This window comes from Parasteatoda tepidariorum, chromosome 6, assembly GCF_982258835.1.
Source record: "Parasteatoda tepidariorum strain Cologne lab strain chromosome 6, Ptep-v5.0, whole genome shotgun sequence".
Taxonomy (NCBI): Eukaryota; Metazoa; Arthropoda; class Arachnida; order Araneae; family Theridiidae; genus Parasteatoda; species Parasteatoda tepidariorum.
The window spans coordinates 34,384,471-34,402,923 of record NC_141760.1 but is presented as its reverse complement, the minus strand read 5'-3'; the positions used below and the strand labels follow the sequence as shown (position 1 = coordinate 34,402,923).

General features: G+C 30.8%; 1 protein-coding gene across 1 annotated transcript in view; it reads left to right on the top strand.

Annotated features, from left to right (window-relative positions):
• LOC107440672 (inactive tyrosine-protein kinase 7) overlaps positions 1-18,453 on the top strand; it is a 79,223-nt gene that overhangs the window by 7,341 nt on the left and 53,429 nt on the right. The window contains exon 2 of the mRNA XM_087165629.1: positions 7,624-7,935. Within this exon, the coding sequence (XP_087021755.1) occupies positions 7,624-7,935 (312 nt within the window). The remainder of the gene's footprint in view (positions 1-7,623; positions 7,936-18,453) is intronic.

Genomic DNA, 18,453 nt, shown 5'->3' with positions numbered 1-18,453 from the left:
AAATTGCCTTTTCTTTTTTTTAAATGAAAATTCTACTTTTTGAAGCATAGGATCCTAAATACTGAAATTCTAAATACTGAATCTTAAAACCCCGAGGTCTGAAAAGACTGTAGAATACATACTGTAGATACATGTTTTTGTCAATTTGTGAAGAATCAGATGAAAGGCCGGCTATCTGTATGAAAACAGTGAAAAATCATTTCAAATTGTGAAAAATCATATGAAAGGCCATTTTTTTTAAAAAATGAAAGTAAATTCTGCTATTTTGTGAATGTATGCTATTTTGTAGAAGAGACATATTCTCTTTTTCGTTCATCTATGTTGGGGAATCAGGGGTTCCTGTTTTTGTAAAAGTGTGAAAAAACTACTCATAATTTGTGAATATGAAATAAGCGTTAAGTCACATTCTTTCAACCAGGGTCCTGCTTTTGTGAATTTGTGCAAATAGGGTTCCTGTTATTGCAAAAATTGCTAAAAACTTTTTCTAGAAGTTTTTAAATTGTAAATAGATACAAGATTCTGCTCAACAATTGCTGCTACTAAATTAGAGATGCAACATACAAATATTAATTTGGTATTTAGCTTATACTGCTCAACACAGAATATTCATTTTGGACGAATAATGGAAACAAAATCACTCACATTTTTAATAATTTCAATTGACGTATTTTGAATAGCACAACTTAGTTATGTATCACTTTTAATGTGTTACGCTTTAAGTAAATTTAAACAATTCTTAAATTTATAATATTTCATTTAAAAAATTGCCAGAAGTTAATTTTTATTTACATAATATTCTTTTAATTAATTTTATGAATAAATATAAATTGATCAATTATTTATTTGCAAACAAAAATTATCATTTAATATCAATGAGAATGTGCATACGATGTTTGTAAAAGTAGAAATATTTTCTTAGAATACTGCATTTGGAAAAGCTTAGTTCGTTTCGAACCTTCTTTCTCCCCCCCCCCCCACGGGAAGGGTTTATTCGATTGACAAAACAATAATGAAGATAAACAAATTTGTGAAGGGTCCGATTAAGAGATAAATTATTTTGTGAAAGATCCGTTAACAGACCCAAATTTCTTCTAAACAGACCCCTGGTAACTGTTAGTAAGCAGATTTTCCGTACTGTACAGCTGCTAAATTGAGAATTACAGCTTCAATCACTGCTTACGATTCAAAGAGAGTAAAAAATAAAACTCCAAATATCTACCCGAATGAGGTCTCTCTCATATTCCTTGTAGTAAAACTAGTTTTAGGTGGATCGCTCTCCTATGATGGATAGTTCAAATCTTTTTTTCTTTCTCTTGTCTCTGGTGGCCTTTTAAGGTGAATCAACTATTCCATTGTATTGGTTTTTCCGTTTGTCGAATCTTCAGCTCCCGTTCTCGTTGTGTTGGAGTGGCGCAATTTATGGCTGTACCCTGTATATGGGTGTACTTCAATCTTCCCCCCTTCATCTCTGGAGAACTATTGACCATGTGAAGTGGCGGGGGAGTCTGGCCAATTTGGTACTTCTCTTGTGACTCAGATGGTGCTATACCGTCTGGTGGAGTATAAAATAAGCCTGTACTTTTTTTAGTACTTCAAGGGCCCTTTGTATTGATAATTTTCTACATTAGTCCCTTACAGTTGCGTTATGTCGTTTAACTGGTTGATTAGGATGTCCGTTTAATTCTGTTCAGTGTATCCATTTTATTTGTTAAGAGTTAACTGACGTTCATTAAGTGAACGACAAAGCCGTTTGGCTATAGCTAACTATAACTTTTATTTACAGCCTTGATTAAGAATATCGAATGGGAGTAAAGGAATGGTAACTGGAGTATCTCCATAATCTGAGTCTCGAAAATAATGATTTTAGAATGTTCAACATACCTGGTCAAAGGCTACCTAGTTTTCCATTTACCAATGCAAAAATCAGACATTGTTTTCAAATAAAATCAATCCAAGTTTAATTCTTTCATATTTTTTTTTTAAATCACGCATTAAAAAAAAGTATGATTGTTGAAGATTGCACTTAGTTTTCAGAAGGGCTTCAAAAAGTAAATTTAAAATTTTAGGGGTCATATTAACGCACATTTTGTTTGTACCAATCACTTATAATATATTATTCATTTCTCATGAGCGCAATATCAATTTATCTTAATAAAAGCCTTATCACGATAACTTATATAGCTTTGAGAATGTGTATTTGCAAAGTAAATGATTTTAAATGCTTACACATGTTATTATCTTAAAGGTTATAGAATTTAATTATTGCAAATTTCAAAATTTTCCCTTATTGAAAATAAATATTTTTATTATATGAATTTGACTGTAAATAAATAAAATGTCTAAAACAGAATTTTCTTTATGCAATTTTCAATTGGCATCTACGTTATTTAGAAATTTAATTTTATAATGTCAGTATGTTTTCTCAGAATTAAACGGAATGAATTTATAAAATTTAATTTAAATATCAGTAATTCATGACTGAAAGTATACATTGTAATAGAGCCATACCTATCATCCAAAACCGAAAATCAAACAACAAATATTTTACTCATTAATCATTTACGATTTAAATCGAAGCATTTGATGATAAGTAGCAACTAAATGTTATGCACTTTATTGATTTCTTTGAAGAAAACTTAGAAATAAAAAAGAGAAGGCGGGGCTTCCAATAATTTGCACGAACTGCCTACTAACACGCAAATCTATGTCTCTGGTCTGATAGCGTTGCTAAGAGTAACCACCCACAACATTTACACGTCACCCCCCCCCCTGCATATTTCAGGAAGTTACACTTAAATAGTTGGTTCCCTTAATTTTTTTCTCTGATAAGTATTTACTTTCAGTTTGCCTGGTAGAGAGTGGAGCAATTTGACATTTTCAATTAAGTATTCAATGCTAGCACGAAGCCATAGCAGCTGAAATTTTTTTTATAAGCTGTGTCTTATCACCTATATTGTTGTAACGCTGAATTTTTTCATCGTCTGAGTACTACATAATAATAAACTAATTTATGAGTGGCATCTTGTTTGGTAATTGCGCTAGATGCTGAAAAGGGAACCTTTTTTTAAATTTTTTTTTTTTTTTTTTTATGGTTTCGTTCCTCAATCTAAAAATTAATTCGGAACTTCAGTTTAAATTCGACGCATTAGTTGATATTTGATAATTAGAAGCGCTCTGCTTTTGCTTTCTTGGATTTTAGAAAAACTTATTGATTTTAGTTTTAACGATGCTTTTTGTTTTTAACAAACTTATAATGAGAGAACGTCATCATTACTCCGTGCAATATTTTTAGAAAAAATGAAAAATAAAGGCTTTGCTTTATATTAGGAAAATTAGATCTTGTTAAATTAAATTTTTTTTTTCTATGAATTTCAGATCTATTCCCAAATTTCGTAAAATTAAATTAATAAAATTAAGCTTTTAATAATTTTGAATTGATTAAATTATTGCTGCATTTTTTTCTCTGTTTAGATATTTAAATATTAACTTTCATTTTAACATGCCGGTTTGTGTGTAGCTTCGAAATTCCTTTTACATAAATTATCCAAAAACAATTTTTTTTTTTAAATCTAAAAGCAGATAAAGGTATGATATTGTACAATCTTTCTAAAGATGGCGATAGCGGAATTTATTGATACAAATTAGGCAGAAAAGATCCGTTTGAATTGTTAATTTCCTCTCGGTAAATATAGTTCTGATAGAGCTACGACCTTGTATCCTGTATTGGCCAAGAAAGATACTGCCGAGTAAATAACAGTTATCAATTTATTTGTTAACTTTAAATAACAATGGATAGAAGCATCTTTTTCTATCCTCACCTTTCGAAAACATCCCTTTTAAAATTATATTTGGTTTTGGAGAAAACGTCTTTTAAAAGGGACTTTTCGGAGTTGGTATATATATATTTTTTAATTCTTTATATTAATTGCCAATTCGAAAGCAGTTTTTCTCTTGAATCTAGAATCATTAAATTTATATTTTCAACAGGGAGAAAAATGCTTAAAAATGGCTAGAAAAAGAAAAAAGTTTCCACTTGCACATCAACTCAATGAACGTAAAATACCGTACCGTTACCAACTTAGATAACTTGACATTTTTTTACAATTGGATACCTACAAGCAGTGTTTTCATCATAGAAAAAAAATGGGTGAGAATTTCTCACCCTTTCTCAAAAGCAGGGTGAGATTTCAAAAAGTTAAGTGATATTTCTAAAAACTAAAAAAACACAAAAACTCCTTAAAAAAATTATTTCTTTAATTATAATAAATTTTCGTCTTCTATTTTTTAAAGCATTGAATATTTTTGGTGCATCATCATAGAAGATTTTGCCTTTACAAGGTATTTGTCCATCTTACATAAGTGCATAAAAAATTTGAACGTCTTAACATGAAGAAACCTTACCTACGGTGAACATGTGATTGTAGAGAAATGTGCTCTGAAAGGGGTTCCGTGGTTGTGTTCTGTTGTTCGAAAAGGTTCTAAACAATACTGGTAAATAGGGAAGCTAGATAATGGGGCAGATGATGAAAATAATGAAAGATCTAGGAAGAAAAGTGAAACGGATTTTTTTCTAAATGGCGTAATTCGAAGCTTTTTCCAAAATGCAAGAAATTCGCGAATTTTGAAATTGATTTATAGAATGCGCGAATTTCTCGCGGTAATCATTTTTTAATCCGAGAAAAGAAAAAAATATGCGAGATTCTCGCGTTCTCGCGCTGTTGTGAAAACACTGCTACAAGTGACGTCATCGTAGTAAATCGTGGCATTTGTCGACTTAGAAGCCAATCAGGTTCGACACATGGGTGTGACGTTGCTTACAGGTATCCAACAAAATCTGATTTAAATCACATAGTTAGGCATAATGACTTCACTTCTCGAGTTGCTACTACAAAACTGCCAACAAGTTTTGAAAGTTATCCTTTAAAAATTCTTCAATGTGTGTTCTAAAAAAATTTGTCCTGAGCATCATGATCGCGTGTGTGCATTATTTTTCCTTTCTTATTTAATTTGTTTTTGTAGTGACCCCTGTTTGGTTGCAGAAATAATTAACTAATTTTATATTAAGATAGTAATAATTTGTATGGACATGAAAAATAGGCTGACGCCGTATTTTTAAAAGATTTAGTGGTTCACTATTCAAATAAGGCCTTCTTACAAACTTTTTTAAATTTCTCTCCGTTTAATACAAAGAATAAATAAATAAATAAAACAAATAAAAAAAATATTTCAAATCAAAAATAAATTTTAATGAAATTTTATCAACTTTTTTAAAATAAAAATATTTTTAGTTTTACTGTATTTTTTTTTTAAAAAATGGTGAGTAAAGAAATATTGTAAAACTGCAAATATGTTTTCATAGTAAACTAAACAAGTGGATTGAAAAAAAAATTTCAACATTTTTTTCCCCTTCGTCGTTGAAATTTGCCTTTATTTAACATGGTGCGTAGCGTTTTTGAAAAGTGCTTAAAGGTGCTTATTTTCGATTTTCGTTATTTAAAAGTCCTTAAAGGTGCTTTTTTTTTTTGGGTGTTTTTTTAAAAAGTGTTACATTTTTCCTTTTCAAAAATGAGATGTTTTTTCGTTACCATTTCGATTTTCACATTATGCAAAAGCGTGCTTTTCACATTGTTCTATTCAGCCGTTTTCATAATTCATTTTGGTCAGTCCATAATGTATGAAAGCGCCAATTATTTTACAGGTTTGGTGGAATACTTTCAAATCCGCATGTGCGCATAGTGAGCTGTGTGTATGGTGAGGATTATTGCACTCTCATGTGCTGCATTTTACAAGATATTCTCAAATTTAAGCTTCGTTTTCCACCCTCTGAAATCGAACCGAAAAATCTCTCGATCATTTTCTAATGGCTAATATAATCAAGAAAATAGTTCTTTGTCAGAAACTAGTTATTTTATTATGATCATGTAAAGTCTTTGAATATTAATTTGCATTTTGTTAATGTACATAGTGCTTAGGAATATTTTTTGAGTGCTTAAAAAGTACTTAAAAGGTGCTTATTTTTTGTTGAAAGATTTGGCTATGCACACTGTTTAACATTTTTTCCCGACACCTGTCCCGTATGTGGATTGTATCATTTTAGCTCAATTACATCAACAGCAAAAAAATAATTACTCTGTCAATACTTCACTCAAACGCGATACGAATCTTAAAAAAACACATCACCTGCCGACGAAAGTTCATGACAGATATTTTAGACAAAAATAATTTGCAGAAAGTGATTGCGATTGTATTTTAAAATTCTTTTAAAATGCAGCTGCATCTTATCATCAACATAAAATTATTGAAATTGTATAAGTCATCTTTGTACCTGAAGGTTAAGGTGGTTTGGTTTAAAAGGAAATAAATACACAACCACTTGAGTTCTTTGCCAAGATGAACTTTTTCTTTTTTTAAGGTCTTGGTCAGACCACGCCCACTCTCGTTAATCATCTCCAATGAGTGATGACGGGCCGCTGACGTCACAACAGGTGGTCACGCTATTCCGAATAACTTGGCATCGTCTTAGAAAATTAACTACCTTTTATTTATTGTTTTTGTTGTGCTCGTTTGTTTTTCATTTTTCTGTTTTGCTTTATATCATGTTTCTTGATTTTTTTTTTCGCCACGCATCGTGATTTTTTTCTTATTGCTTTCTCTCGAGCAAAGAGAAAGTATAAAAATTTGAAATGAAAGCCAGCTTTGGCTAAGAAGCACTACTCAAACATAATCACCACTTTGCGAACAATGCGTTGAATCATAATTTTTGAGGATAATGGAGGTTCTCGGAATCTACGATGTCTTTTATTTGATTATTTATTTATTTTGAGGATAAGTTAAACGACTATGCACATGTTTTACTTTCGTGTTTTGTTAAGACTTTTTTTCGACTGACAGTGAATAAATATTTTTTTTAAATCGTTTAGATTTGAATTTATTTTCGAAAGCGAATCAGTTGCTTTCCTTACTGAATAGATTCTTAAGTATAAGTGGTTGATTTTTTTAAAAAAAAATCTTTTTTCATGAAAAGGAAAGGGCATTTTGAGCAGCAATAAAGAAAGGAGAAAATATAATGCCGGAACTTCGAAGGTTTAAAGAAAACTACAATTTCTAAAGTAAAACGCTTTTAAAAAACTTAAGTACAGACCAGAAAAGAGAGCTTTTTAAAGTAACTTTAACCAATAGAAATTGGAAATGAATCAGAAAACTTTCAGATTTTACTTCTATTATTAATCGATTTATTACTTATCGGTGTTCTATTATTATCGATTATTACACCAAGCAGTACAGAATATTTAATAAGCTAATGAGAAAATACTGCTAACGAAAACACACAATTATTTGATTCGTAAATTTTCACGCTTCCAAACTGTCCGTTTCTGGCTATCGAAAGAGGCTACAGATGGCAAAATTATGCCAATAAAATTCTGCAATCAAACGTTTTTGATTCGTAATTAAATAGTATACACAGTTGCCTGTTTTTTGTTTACATTTGTTAATCATCCATTGGTACATAAGCTATAAGTTGACTTAAACTTTAGCTAAGTAATCTACATTCTGGATTTATTTGTGCGTACTGTACTTCATTTTCTGTTGAGCTTAATAAATTTATTCGGCACTTTTTTTCAGAATACTTTCTGCTGACCTTGACATTCGGACAAGACAGCTACTATTTCCAACCACATCCACAAGATCAGGATGTTCGGAAGGGGCAAAGTGTCACTCTCGAATGTGGCGTGTCAAACAACCGACACGTGGTGTTCTATTGGACATTGAATGGGGATTCAGTTGCTAACACGTCTCGCCGGTTTCAGGTTGGTAGCAATTTGCACATAACTAGAGTTGACCCATCTAAGGATATTGGAGAATTCAAGTGCATTGCTACTAACGTCACTACTGGAATATCTCTGGCTAGTCAAGGAGCTCAATTAAATATTCTTTGTAAGTACACAAGTTTTTTTAATACATAATCTTAGAAGAAATCAATTCAGCAAATATTTGTTTGTCACTACGTTTTGTTAACAATTTTTACAACCATGAGGATATAGTTCTCGAAGAATTCTGATTTCTTCAAGAATTCTCCATAGAAGGCTATTCAAAAACTCTAGAATTCCATGAATGGCAAATTTTTTTTAACCTGCCTAAGAAATTTAAAATTTAACGTATAAAAAAAATTCATTCATGAATTCAGGTAAACCTAAAGTAAGCCAGGATTTATTATTTTTTTAAACCTCTGCCGAAACATAAGGAGTGGATCTTTTTTCCAATCGAATGATTTATGATATATTTAATTAAAGACGTTTATACATAGATAACCATTTTTAATAGCTTTTTCAATACGGGATTATGTTTTGCTAGTTTATCTTGGTTTTATCAAACATTCTCCTAGATTTTGTAGTACATATTGAAAGATTCCCATCCCATAAAAAAGTCCTTATCAAAATAGATTTTTTTTCTCACTTAGTCAAAAAATCAACGTTTAGCTATAATATGGGACACATTTCCTACATTATGTAAAGTTGTGTTCAGTTGAATCCCGTTTCAGTTACAGTTAAGCCATAGTATCATGTAATCAAGTTGATGAAGTACGATAATATGGCTCAACTTAGCACCCTATAAAAATCTCACCCAATTACTTAAACGATATTATGATTCTATTCTTCAAGATTTTTAACGGTGCATTACTACCAAATTGAAATAACTATTATATATACAACTAAATAAAGAAGGTAAGCCTTAAGTAGAAAACAAACCTTTCAAATTGTTCTTATATTTTTCTTGTTTAAGTGCTGGAAACATTTTATCGTACTTAACGGAATATTAATTTTGATAGATTCTGCAAAACCTACAAGAATGGCGACCGTCCAGTTTTCTGGGATACAAATGGCTCTAAATTCATCGCCCGTGAAAGCTGAGCTAGTTTTTCTTTAAAACTCGTTGAGGGTAACTTAATGATGTTCATTAGTCTGAGTGAAAGTAATAAATGAACATTAATAAATTTTTTTTCACTTTTAATTACGCTGTCAGAAAAATCGAATCAACGTTGCAAATTTCCTACAATCTGCAAAGTTGTGTTCAGTTGAATCCCGTTTCAGTTAGAGTTGAACCATAGCATCATGAAATTAAGTTTATGAAGTATGATATGACTCAACATAGCACCATATTGAAATTCAGGGTGCGTATCGATTTTAAAAAGTGCTTAAAGGTGCTTATTTTGGATTTTCGTTTTTTTAAAGGTGCTTTTTTCATTAGGTGTTTTTAAAAAGTGCTTAATTTTCCCTTTTCCAAAATGAAATTTTTCCTTTACTATGCTGATTTTCGCTTCGAATTATGCAAAAAAAAGTGCTTAAAATTATTTTTTTGAGTTCTTGAAAAGGGCTTTTTTTTTTCTTGAATAATTTGGCTACGCACCTTGAAATTACAATAATTTTAAATGATATTTTGATTCGATTCTCTTCAAAAATTTAAACGGTGTCTGTATTGCTAGAAAATTCAAATAAATATAACTAAATAAAGAAGATGAGCCTCTCAAGAAAGCAAACCTTTCAAAATATTCTTACATTTCTCTTGTGCAAGTGTTGGAAACCTTTTAACGTTCCTTAACGGAATATTGATTCCGATAGAAGATTCATCTGTAAAACCTACAAGAATGGTGACCGTCCAGTCTTCTGGGATACAAATGGACGCTGTTGATTCATCGCCCGTGAAAGCTGAGCCAGTTTTCCGATAAAACTCGTTGAGTGAAACTAATGATGCGCGGATTTATTTCACTTGGAAGAGATCTTAAGAAGAAGGCATCTTAATATGATTTGCGAGCAGACTTGAGTGTCAACCAAAGACGATAAAAAGAAGGGAAAAAACCATTAGATTTCGTTACTTAATGACCAAAAAGTTTCGTCGTCCTTTCTTAAAAGTCTTGTCAGTGTTGGGTTAAGTATTTGGTGAAAGAACATTTTATGTCCTCGTAAATTCCAACGTTATGCAGGCCGGATATGTCTACGCGATCATTTCTGTGAAAAAGTTAAATGAATTATACGAACGATTCTTTTTAAAAACAGCGGCTTTTAAGCTTATTTAAAGCGTACAAGATTTATGTGCAATATTAATTTTTTTTTTTCTAAGCGTATTGCTTTCTTTTGTAACCATTTTAGTGACTATTCTCGTTGAATAAGCACTGACTATTATGTCAGGCTCGTTAGTGAATCTGTATGAAGAGCTGTTTGTTTGTTAGTATAAATGCACTTTTGAAATCTTAAAATCTTATTTGTTAGAATAGTTCAAATCGGTGACATGGATTTGATAAAAAATAAAAAAAGATCTTTAGCATTAATGCATGGTAATGTTGGTACTTAGAACCACTGTATCATACAAGTTTGCCGCTACCTTAATAAATATGTTGATTTAAGTGGTATATCTGTTTACGTTGAACGGTAGTATTGAATGATTAAATGCAAGGAATTAATTCGTACGACACTATGAAAAAACTTAGCATCGTACTAAGGTTACATCGGTCTAAAATTACTAATTACGTATGTGTTGAAGAATATATTGTATTCCATACCTATCACTTAACCCTACCGGTCACAATTGTGATATCAGTTATTGACTCATTTTCAGCTCTTCCATCTACTATGGCCACACTTATTCCATTCGCATGTTAACACTTATTCCATTCGCATGAGACACGGGTGTCAGGTTTGCATAACGATCAAAGACGCTAAGCTTTTTCCTAGGATTCGTTTCATAAAGCTTGTAAACCAGCCCTCGCCAGGTTTTTCATTCTGATAAGATAAGAAATAGAATTTAACGTGCATCATTTTCTGCTTGTCACACGGATATCAAAATCTGGTTCCTGCCAGCAAGCATTCGATAAGCTCCTATGCTTTTTTTTTAATTTTTTTTTTTTAACTCTTAAATAAATTTAATTTATGTGAGATTAGATGGTTTGACGGTGCGTGGAGTGTGCCTTTTGGGCTTTCGGTTAATCGATCGGAGAAGCATGAGCGTTTTACATCTAGATCGCTGAAAGCAGATGATGTTGATGGAAAAAAGCTTATGGCTGGGTTCATGTTTTCGACGAATGCAGATGCGGATTCTAAAATAATCGATATTAAGTATCAAAAAATTTGGATTTTTGGTCCACCATCTTTTTATTTTAATTAAAATCAGGGTGGTTCCCACGGGTCAGGGAAAACCTGGAATTGTCAGGGAGTTTTATTTCAACTCCAAAAATCAGGGAATGGTATGGGAAAGTTGCAATTTTACAAAAACCTGGAAAATTTCTTCATTATACCTGGAAAAAAACCAGTCTTAAAATTGTCAGTAACACTACTCAGTTGTTGAGATTCGAGTTAAATAATTCCAACATCTATTACAATTATTTATTGTAAAAATTTCACATTTTAGACAAATTGAAATGCTTCCTTCCTCATATAATATTTATTTTACATAGAAAATCCAATATTTGGCATTACAAATAAAAGAATCAAAATTTTCTGATGAAAAATTTCATCGCATAGATAAAATATGGTATTGATTTTCATTGAAATTTACTTGATATACCTGGAAAAATCAGGAAAATTTTTTTCTGAAATTGAGTGGGAACCCTATTAAAAATGCTAATAAAAATTGCAAATTTCGATAGTTCAAACTTAGGAGCATCTACTTTGTACATATATTATTCAGACATGTAGCCTTACCTGCAGGACTCATTATTTTAATTTCTCCTTGAATTCTATCATTTTATAAAAAGAAACTGTTAACAATTTTACATTATCAAATTTTTATTTTTACATTATCAAATTTAATTTTAAAAATTGAAATGTAATTTAGCAATTTTTACATTATTAAATTTAATTTTACAAATTCTAATTTAGCAATCTTACATTGTCAAATTTAATTGATGAATTCATGGATCCGCATACTTTTTTATTATTTTCAACAAATGCGATAACAAGCCTTAAAGAGTGAAGTTTAGTAGTTTCACAATTATTGATTCGTCTCTTGATCTGATTTGAGAAATGCTCCATTGTAATCAACAATACAATAATCATATCCTAGAATTTTTAAAAAGTTAATTGAGGGATCATCCGCTAAATTATTTTTGTACCAATATGTTAAATGGCATATTCACTGTGTTTTCATTTCGGGATTATTGAAATTCTACCTTCAAAATTATTTGATTGAGGAAATCTTGCAAATTTTAATCAAATATGGGTATGGTTATGAGAAAATATTTACAAATTGATACTGATTTTACTATACATTGATCTCAAACTATTACGTGTTGTTCCTCTTTGTATGTTTCATGTTCATATAACCAACTACAAAACTTCATCCATCTATTTTGTTTTGAAATATAATTACAATTATCAGAAAACTGTTTTTAGAGTAATAGATTAACTTAGTTTAGTTAACGCCAAACCTTTTTGGATAAAAATAAATAATGAAATACTTTTTCTTTCCATCCAAATAACTTACGGTGGATCTCTACAACAAATCTAAGTCTTAAAGTTGTTTTTCTTCCAACAATTAGATTGGCGTCGTGACTTGCATTACAGATTCAAGAGGAGCGATGGGGGAAATTAGAGGAGGGAGTGTTTGCCCACGGGGACGCATCAGCGGTCGCATCCCATTAAAGAGAGACTCGAACTCAAGACATTTCTTGGATAGCAAAGGGAAATAAATTGCGTGATTATTCCGAGTTTTTCTTTTCAAATCTTGTTTAAAATAGGAAAGGTGAAGATATATTGCAACGCTAGATGGAAGTAGCTTATCTTGAACTGGAAGGAAAGAATCGAACATTTGTATGCAAATTGCCTTTTTCCAGAAAATATATTTTTTGACGCGCTGAAAACATTTCAATTTATTTTCTTTAACGCTTTTCATTTTAGCTTATTTATAAACATGTTACATTGTAATTCTTGAGTGCGTGCTATAAAAAAGTACTTGTTCTCTTGCCAGAACTTTATAGAAAAGAAAGGTTATTTTTTAACACTTGAAAATGATTATTTTCCCGATTCAGATAGTTATAAACAGGAATGAACTGTTTCAGAATTTCAATATCGTTTCATAGTGTCAGAAAATATGGATTTTTCATATTTTTTTAAATTTAATTTATTCATGTAAATAAAATTGAGCTGTTTTTGTTTCCAACATTTATTTGTTAATTTAAGAGTTAATTTAAGTTATTTTCGTTCTAAACTAAACCCCTATTTCTAAGAAATAAATAATTTCATGTTTATATAAAAATATGTAAACGTAAACAGAGGTCAGTTTAGATGAAATTTGGGTCCGTTAACGGTGGACCCTTCACAAAATATTTTAACTTAAAAACGGACCCTTCACAAAATGATTTTTCTTTTAATCGGACCTTTCACCGAAATTAATATTCCGCGTTCAGCAGTATAGGCTAAATACCAAATATTTGTATGTTGCATCTCTAATTTAGAAGCTGCAAATGCTGATTATTTTTGAAAATTTAATTATTTTTATTATGATTTTACAGTGCTGAGCATAATCTTGTATCTATTTACAATTTAAAAACTCCTTGAAAAAGTTTTTTGCAATAACCAGACCCTATTTGCACAAATTCATAAAAGCAGGACCCTAGTTGAAAGAATGTGAGTAATTTTTTCACAAAAACCGGACCTTTCACAGAATGTCTGGACAGCCCCTGGTAAACTTTTAAATACAAGAAGTTAAATGGACGTAGTTAAGAATTTTGTGGTCCTTTTTTTAGCGATCAAAATTATGTGAATTGTCCTAAGAAGGTTCTAGAAATTTATCTCTATTTAATCCCAGCTTAGAAATTAAATTGTTTATTTAAAACTCAAACTCAAAACTCGTGCTTATGGAAACTAGAGAATTTATTTCACATTTTTTGTTTTAGTGACATCCATAATGTACCGCAAACTGCACGAATTAATGCTTCCAAAATGAAAAGACATAAAACAAGACGCGCTTGCATTCCTCATCTAGAAAGCCCTAAACACTTTTAATATTCTCTTTACTCAGAATGTTTTATGCGAAAAAGGCATGCCACTCTTTTTGGTGTAAGCCCCGGGTATGAGTCAGCACCATTTTAAAGTGTTCCCCCCATCACCAACCCTCCTGGCAATTTTCGCAGAGCCCCAAGGAAAGCGTCATCTGCTGAACCATGGATATCTATAACTCAAGAACAGCGCACGTGGCGTGGACGATTTACTAAGCCAATAAAAAGGGATAGATTCCATAAACAGTGCCCTCCTAGAGTAAAAGAGAATACTAAAAATTCGACGATGCGAGTAGGGGGTGGTCGTGGGTTATTACTTCCTTTGGAACAGAACAGTAGATTCAGGCAGAGGCCCTCGCGAAGGGATGGAAGAAAATTCTCAACAGTTTTGAAAACGTGACCCCACACAGCTAGTTTTTGGTTGAAAACTCTTGAATGAAGACTTTTTTCATTCTGGCTTCACGCCTTTTGGTGGTGCTGAGCTAGTTGACAGAAGTGGTTTCGGAGAATTCGAAAAATAATGAGCGTTTCGGCGACTGAGGCAAATGCACAAAGAAGAGAAGATCTCGTCGGTGTGGAATGAAGCACGTTTCTGCTCGATAAGGATCTGAGAAGGCGAGACATTGCTAAAAAAGGAACATAACTTGACATCAGCTACTTAAATTTCCTTCAAATGATTTTTTTCCTATAAAATATTATAACTATTTGCAAACTCTTGCTTTAGGAAAATTTTTTTATTAAAAATGTGCTTCCAAGATGATAAAGTATTTTTAAAAAAAATATAATAAGAAAAGAAAAAAACAAAATTGACCGGAGAAATGTCAAGAAATTTTCAAGAGATTCAGAGAAAATAATCAGGGAGCATCCCAAACTATTTTAGTCTCTAGTTTGCCCTTTAAAAATTTTTTTTTTTTTTTTTTTTTTTTTTTTTTTAACTACTAGATTACTTCTCCATTGCGTAATCCTGCCATAATTTATTTGCATTTTGATATTGTAAATTTTTTTTTCAGCATTTGGAACAAAATGGTTTACTGTCGGTTAATCTGAACTCAATTTTTCTATATTTTAAATTGTAAATTATTTATGTAAGTAAAAGAGAATTTGCGATAATGGTTTTCTTTTGCGATATAGACCCTCTTGAATAAAATATAAACACGAAGGGTGTCCAATAATTTCCTTATTTGTACTTATTTCATATGAATCAATTTCATTACGTACATCGTAGCCCAAGCAAACAGCTACCGTCATTTTGCAATGCGTTGGGCTAATTGAGAAAAGTCTCCAATCTTTTTCTAATCAGCCTGGCACTTTTTAGGCTTATTGCAGGGAGGCCTCATACCTTTACGTTAATTAGAAAATAAGATTTCTCAATTAGCCTGATTTATTTCAGCAGATAGATGGTAGTAAAGGCTTACTGTTTATGGGCCTCATTAATATTTTTTGCTGGAAATGCTAACAAATTTAGTCTGAGTATTTCTTCACAGTTTTTCTAATTAACCTAGCCAATATAGCTGTATTTTAGCATATTGTAATAAGTCTAAAAATATCAGGTTGATTCGAAAATACTGAAGGCTTATCCAATTAACTTTTCGCATAACCGAATATCGGCGACTAGAGCTGGATTTTTCGATTACCCTATGACTGTGCCGGATATAATGGAATTTATCCCTCGTTTTATAGTGTTAAAGAAAAGTGATAACCATATGAAAAGTCAGAGAAAGTTTTACTGGGAAGAATCTAAGGGGTCTGCTTAAATTACGGCCACTGTGAACCATCTTTTATTTAATTTAACTAGCCGCCGTCGAACACTCTATATTCTATTTCCGCTGTTCAAATAATACGACAATTCTAGCTTTTGAGATGATACTAATCATGGCCATTTTATTACTCAGAAACATCAATGCAAATTATCGTGCTTAAATACTCACAGCTGTTTCCTCTTTAAAATTGTATCTCACCGTATAATCACATGTGTCCTTCGAATTTGGTTTTGCTTGACCTCTGTACCGGTGCATACTGTGTTCTCAGGTGCCCTAAATTAACGGATATTAAATTACTCTTTTCTGTATAATAAAAACTGCCAAGCGTAGAGCCCCTCTTCCTCGAAGTAAGTCGATGCCGGTAATATTATTAAAGCGTACCTAATGGCTTTTTATTTCACTTGAAATCGGTCTTCCAGAACTTGATGAAACACTTTCCCATGGACTGGATTTCCTGGATTCGATTTTTTCCCCCGATCGTCTTTTCACTTTTTAATGTAATAGAAATTGACTAATACTGAGATTCTTAAAGCTTTTTCGAAGAGGAAAATAAAACGTAAGTTGCAGTGCATTAAACTTTAAACTAAGTTTACACTTTTTAACTTACATTTGTTAGCCACGACACGGAATTTCTGAAGCCCGTTCGAAAACAGAATGAAAAGTTTAATCTGTTTTCATCTTAGAGAAGAGTTGAGATGTTCCTTTCTTCTCTTTTTGTTATAAATAAATGATTTTGTGTTAAGTCAAGTGTTTTGAAAACAAAATTTTTATGGTAATGCAAAATATTTTCCAATGCTGCACCAACAATATTGTCGCTTTTTCATCAAAATGAAAATTCATGTAAAATATACATTTAGAAATTGAGAATTTGATAGATGCATTTTAAGTAGTACGATCTAACCACGTACACTAAGAATGTTCTCTAAATTTGTAAAAATCGTGAATTGTTTTTTTTTTAATTTTTATTATTATTATCTAGGACTTTAACATTATTATTTTAGCTCAATTTTCTGATAAAAATGCTTAAAATATTGATAAAAGAATTCTTAGGGTATCTGCCTGCCTTAAAATGACCGATTTCATCAAATAATTCGAATTTCTGTTTCTTGCATTTTTGAAAAGAATGAACTCTTAGGATTCTAAAAATACTTTGTTTTTAAAATTTCGATAATTAGAAGCAAAGTTATAGCTGATTTTGAAACCGGAAGTGCGATTCCGAAACACCGGAAGTGCACTGAAAACGTCAAAATTAATTGTAAACAATGTAGTTTTGAGCCAATAAGAATTTTTTTTTGCTTGTAACGCTATTAAAAATATTAATATTTGTTATTTTTTTTTATATAATATTAATTAAACGCATCTGGCAACAAATTATGTATAAACTTTTTAAAGGAAGTGAAATTGAATGGCATCAATTTTGATATTTATATTTTCTGTTTGCTATGATTTATTCAGCGTTCAAATTTGCCACGATCTTATTAAAAAAAGCTTTAATATTAAATTGACGGTAGTTTTAGTTGTTATTTAAGTAATTTTATTTCACTGTTTAGTTATAGTAAACAAATATGCTAACATAGTAAATCTTTTTTCAAAATTATGTACTGTAAAATTTTGTGTTTTTATAAGAAAGGCATATCTTATAATGTTTATTTTAAAATAATACAGTTTTTGTTTGAAATAAAGTTAAAAATAATATTAGTGTGTAGTATGAAGTTAATATTTTTAATCATGTAGTTGTGTATACAAAATACAGCGAAAATTAACGCGTCATTTTTGCCTGTTTTATGAAAAAATATAAATATTTAACTATACTACATTCTAAAATGACTTAGGTATTGTTTGCCAATTGATTCTAACAACCTAAAACTGTTTTAGAAGGAGTTTGGTGGTAATTTGCTGTGAATTATTGCATACATAACAAACATTTTGAAAAAAAGAAAATCGCGGACTCGAGTTACTGTTTGTCGCTCAATAGAAAATTGGTTATAAAAAAAAAAGATAATGAATTAAAATGCAAACTGTAAAAAGCAAGAGCTACATAATGGGCTGAACTACAAATATTATTAAATTAAAGCTTGTTGAATAAGTCTATGTAACTATTTTTGTTTAAGTAAATCTTTAAAAGCGTTTTCTGAAAAACTGTATTTTTCAATATTTTGATTCACGCCAGACACTCATACTCCAAAACTAATGGAAATTTTCTTATGAAATTTGGTAACAATGTTATAAACTATATATACTGTGTTTTGAACTAAAACTAAGTTTCAATTTAAATATTTGGTCATGTTACAGGTATATAAACATAAAAAACTATTGAAAAAAAAGAAAAAATTGCCGTTTTTCTAGATTTTAGCACTTAATTTGGGTAATTTTTAAAATTTTCATAAACCTTTAGTTCAGAACACAGATAAGGGTGAAAATAATCTGTACAGAAAAAGAAATTGTATTTTATTCATTTAAATTAAGTGCATGGTGTCTGGCGTAAGCTCTAAATTTCGCTCATTTTAGGCTTAATTTTTCAAATATTTTAAAAACTATGCGATATTCAAAAATATTTCTCCTTGTTTATATCATTTTATGTCACACATGAACCAATAACACATATGTTTTAAAAAAAAATTTAATTTTTAAAAAAAATTTCATCGTACCCAGGCAGTCGCCTTAATAAATAAGAATAATGACGTCACGTAAAGATTATGAATTGGG